Below are 4,613 nucleotides of genomic sequence, written 5' to 3' on the forward strand. Positions count from 1 at the left end.
GTGGCACATGTACACATTAACATAAGATAAAGCACACTTAGCTTTAGTTAGCTTTAGTTATTGCATGTACAACTAAGCTTAACTTAGTTGCTTTTATGTATTTATTCTAAAACTAATATTGTAGAATTATTTTTATTCTTTTCTCAATTCTTGCTCGCTTCCTTCCTTCTCTTGCAAGCTTGTTTATTGTTTTGCAGATCTAGATCTGTATATCTCAAAAATCTTACAAGACCTCGTTTCCCCTTGTTCAAGTCCCGGTCCGATGGACGATGGTCTATTACCTGAAGAAATCAATTGTATGTTAATGGAAATCTCATCGGTAATATTATCACCTCCCCTCTGTCTCGGCTGGGTGCCCGTTCTGCAAATTGGGCAAGTTAGAATGCGAATGAAACCACATGTCGATACAATCTACGTGAAAACTATGTTTGCAATTGGGTAAAAGGCGGGCTTTCTCGTTCTCCTCGAATTCCGACAGACAGACTGCCCATTCGAGCGCGTCTTTGTAGCCCTGCGCTTTATAGACGAAGAGGGGCAGAGACTCTAAAACGCGCGCGTCCAAAGCCACGTTGCAGATGTTCAAAGGATCCTCGCACGCGAATAAAAATCGACGGCGCCGAGAGATATTGGTCCGGCCAGACAAAAACCTTCGCCGGTGTTGTCTGCGGCGGAGTCTGGCATAGACGCAGATAAATGACAGGATTAAGAAGACGGTGAAAACAACCACGAAAGTCGATCCCAGGGTGAGCCCTCTGTTCGCAATCGGCTGGCCATTCAAATTGTCCCCAGCTCCATAATACGGCTGCGGGAATCCGTGAAGATGGTCGTCATCCATGGGCGGTGAGGGATCTATAGGCGGTGAAGCGTCCATGGCCGGGGGCTGAATCTATCTTAGATTTCGTTGGCAATAAACATAATTCTCAAACACAAATTTAAAACATTTCTCGCATATGCATGGGATGTTAAAATTAAATCATAACACATACAGTAAAATATGAGGAATAGACGAGACGTGACATCATACATTAAAATATCGACAAAACACCGACATCGGGTTGAAAATGTATATACGATTGAAAGTCTTAAAAAACACACGTACATGTACGAAATTTGTCAGGGAAAGAATATATATTGTGATATCTATGTTAAGCTCCATTAATTTAACACAAAAGCTACCTTGATTTATGGAGTTGCAGCTTTTCTTAACTTATGGAAACCAACTGCAGTAGTTTCCTTAAGTTAAGAAAATCAACTGCAATTACTAAATTAATAATTGGGAGCTACTAAAGTGGTCCATTACTTTGATCTCATCTCTACCTTGATTTGTGGTTTTTCTAACACATAGCATTTAGAAGCTTGATGGAAGCTTAGCTATATGCTTATCTGTTGGTCCCCAAGCTCATATCTTAACCCCCTTCAGTTCTACACCATCTAGCTGAGATAGCAGAGCTCAGAAGTGCCTTTAGAAGTTTGTGTTCTTTTGCTTGGATAGAAGCTGGAGTGCTGAAGGAGAAGCTTGTGGACTGTGGCCTCCATCAATACATCACCGATGGCTGGAGGTAACTCGTATCCCTGGGCAATAAAGTTTAATGATTCTTTGAGTTTATTCCGCATGAAGAATCATTGTTAAAACTGTAGAATGTCTAACAGTTGGTATCAGAGCCTTAATTTACTTCTGCCTTGGTGTGCGATTTGAATAGCATTAGAAATTAGTTCTGTTTTTTCGAGGTTTCATGATATGAATCCGCGTTCGAATTGTGGAGAGGCGTTTTGAAAATGTATACTTTTCACTGCATGAAGCATTAGCATGAGGATTCTAAGCTGGTGCTTCTTCGATCAATGGAAAATATACGTGCAGTTTTTTTTGTGAAGCCAACGCTAACACTGTTAGCATGTTTTTTAAACTGCAAATTGTTGTCTTCTACTGTCTACGGCGATAAAGATAATGAAAATTGGGGCAAAGGTGATATGGAATGGGTAGAATTGAAGGGCAGAGGGAACTGGTGCCGAAGTGGTTTGAAGGTTGATGAGTGCTTTTAATGAGTGATATAAATTAGTGGGTTTATGGATTTTGAGTGTGCCGAGATTATCCAGAATCCGCCAAATAAAATTACAGATTCTCACTGCAAAGCAATGGCCACTACGGTGAATGCATTTGGAATGTTATGCATTACAGTATTCTTTAATAATTTATTTATTTTTACCGGTTCTCCCCCTCACATACTAGACGCCCTCCATGCATGCGCATCCTCGATTTGCATTCTTGTGCAAGTGTTTGGCTACAGAACTGAATATAATGTGAAAACTGTTATATTTTTTAGAGGGCTGGAAAAGGGATTAGAAGACGGGCTTTTTCCCTTTCAACATTCCCATTAAGTAATCAAATACCCGACTTACACTGTCACGAATGCCTAAATTCATCTGTTATCCAAAGTCTGATGCCAGCAATCCGTGAAGCCGTATCTTGAGCAATGTGGACGTTAACATACATGTCTTCATAATATACTGCCATCGCCTAGGATTGAAAGCAAGAGGGTCTGTGTAGTACTTGCTGTCCAAGTTGGAGAATTCATCAAATATTATGCACGTCCATCCTTTGGGAATCGTATATCCTTAAACAATAATTATGTATTCTTCCCTTCTTCGAAATGTAGTCTGCGCCCGAAGAAGTATTGATTCAGGGAATTTTGCCAATGACCATGTGGAGGTCCTGCTCCTGGGCCGGTTAAATCGCCCCGTTCAGCGTTTGCTGTTGCCCTGTTACGTATTAAAACTGGTTCGATTGCTGGATGCCAGATATGAACTTAACTCATTGAAACGGTTGATGTTAACCTGATATGAGTTCAACAAACACATCATGTTCCCCATTTTGTTTCATTTATTTATCAAAATGATGGTTTAAATATATTGCAAATGAGTGATATAATACATGGTGGAGAAGCGTACTTTGAGTTTAATTTATGTGCTAAATTTGATAAATGTATTAAATTCTTAATATATATTAAAGTTATTTGTGGTGGCATTAATATATGGTGTCACAATATTATTACAAAAGGGCCCAACATTGATGCCGAGCAATGCCCCAAGGAAGCTTTGATGCCCAGCAATGGCAATACAATCCTCCAATTCCATGCAATTGCATATCTTGCGTTGGATAAATAGCATATGGATCAAAATCAGTATAGCATTGGATAAATAGTTTTGCCATTATAAAAACGTTAATATATTAGCAGCAAGGAAACAAACGTATTGTTTTTGGAGCATATACATTGTAGCGTTGATATTGCATTGGTATTGCAGTGTTTTCGACCATTAGTGTTTTGACAGTGCATATGAATATGCGCGATTGACTGTAGGGTATGGCAGCGTAAATAGATACAGAAACCGCGTCCATCGGTTGTGTGAAATGCATGTATAAAATGTCTTATATTGTTTGTATTTTTGAGCGCTGGCTTAGAGGCCATTTTCCTTCCTTTTAATTTCAAATTGCTCCACGGTTATATATATTTTGGTTATATAACTTTACATGATTTTATAAATTGTATATTTAAAGTAAATGGAAAGGTCAATATATGACCTGATTCATTCAAGAACATTCATGACATAAAGGCTCTCACCAAAGTCTCGGGTATAAACGTGAAATGTTTGTGAAGTTTATTCTTTTTGATATGAGTCATGTTAAAGGAAATAGTTTATGCATTCCTAAATATTTCAATATTTCGATATTTGAAATAGTTTAGTCTTTGAATATTTCAAATTTGCAGTTTTATAATTTATAATTGGAACTGTTTGGAGGCTTTTAGAACCCAATGATATGATAATCTCCTGCCCTGAAGCCCCGGCTTTCGGCATGAGATCTATGACATGGAGTCCATTCTTTATTTATTTAATGGTAAGCTCAAATGGATTTTTTTCAATTGTGGACGCTTATTGGGATTATAGCCTAAGAGGTTTCCTTTTGATAAAAATAAACACGAGATCTTTAAAAGTGCTATATGAAGTTTTTTTTTATTTATATCACTTTTTGAAGATCCAGTGCTCCTTAACCTTTTAAGGTGATAGAGCATTTTTATGGAAGAGTAAACTTGGCCATATTTTCAAATGGATGTCTTTATGTAGCAAGGCTTCGTGCAGTTAGCAGCCTTAAAGACTTGCACAATTTGTGTGTTAGCGTGTGCCATGCTATTTAATATATGTTTATATGATGATTCTTGAATTCGTTAGCTGCGTCTCCTAATTCCATTTATCTTGTGATCAAAATAGCTTGTTTGCTGGTCTATTTTGTTGGTTTATAAACTCCAGGTTTAGTTTATAAATTGAACAATCAATTTGTAGTCATTTTCGGTAATACTGACTGCTTTTGATTTTGCTGGAGAATTATTACAGTTTTATGGAGTTTATTAAAATGTCATTTTGACTTACTCCTTTCAGTAAACATTATTTTTCTCTCTGGTTAAGTTTTGTTTATGAAACAAAATTAATGTCTAGTGATCCGTGTAATTTTAATTAATTAGAGAGTAGCCAAAGCATCTTTAATTAAATAAAATTATATATTGATTGGCAAGATCACATAAAGATTATTTAGACATTAAATTGTAATTAATTACACTGAA

The 4,613-nt window shown here is 37.1% G+C and overlaps 1 protein-coding gene across 1 annotated transcript; it reads right to left on the minus strand.

Annotated features, from left to right (window-relative positions):
• Positions 1–328: 328 nt before the first annotated feature.
• LOC149161544 (RING-H2 finger protein ATL2-like) lies at positions 329–871 on the minus strand. The gene has a single exon (XM_089434910.1). It carries the CDS (start codon positions 869–871, stop codon positions 329–331), a length of 543 nt encoding a protein of 180 aa, XP_089291036.1.
• Between the last annotated feature and the right edge of the window lie 3,742 nt (positions 872–4,613).

This window comes from Pinus tabuliformis, chromosome 5_2 (genome assembly GCF_031772625.1).
Source record: "Pinus tabuliformis cultivar Carrire ecotype Pingquan chromosome 5_2, CPIR1, whole genome shotgun sequence".
Taxonomy (NCBI): domain Eukaryota; kingdom Viridiplantae; phylum Streptophyta; class Pinopsida; order Pinales; family Pinaceae; genus Pinus; species Pinus tabuliformis.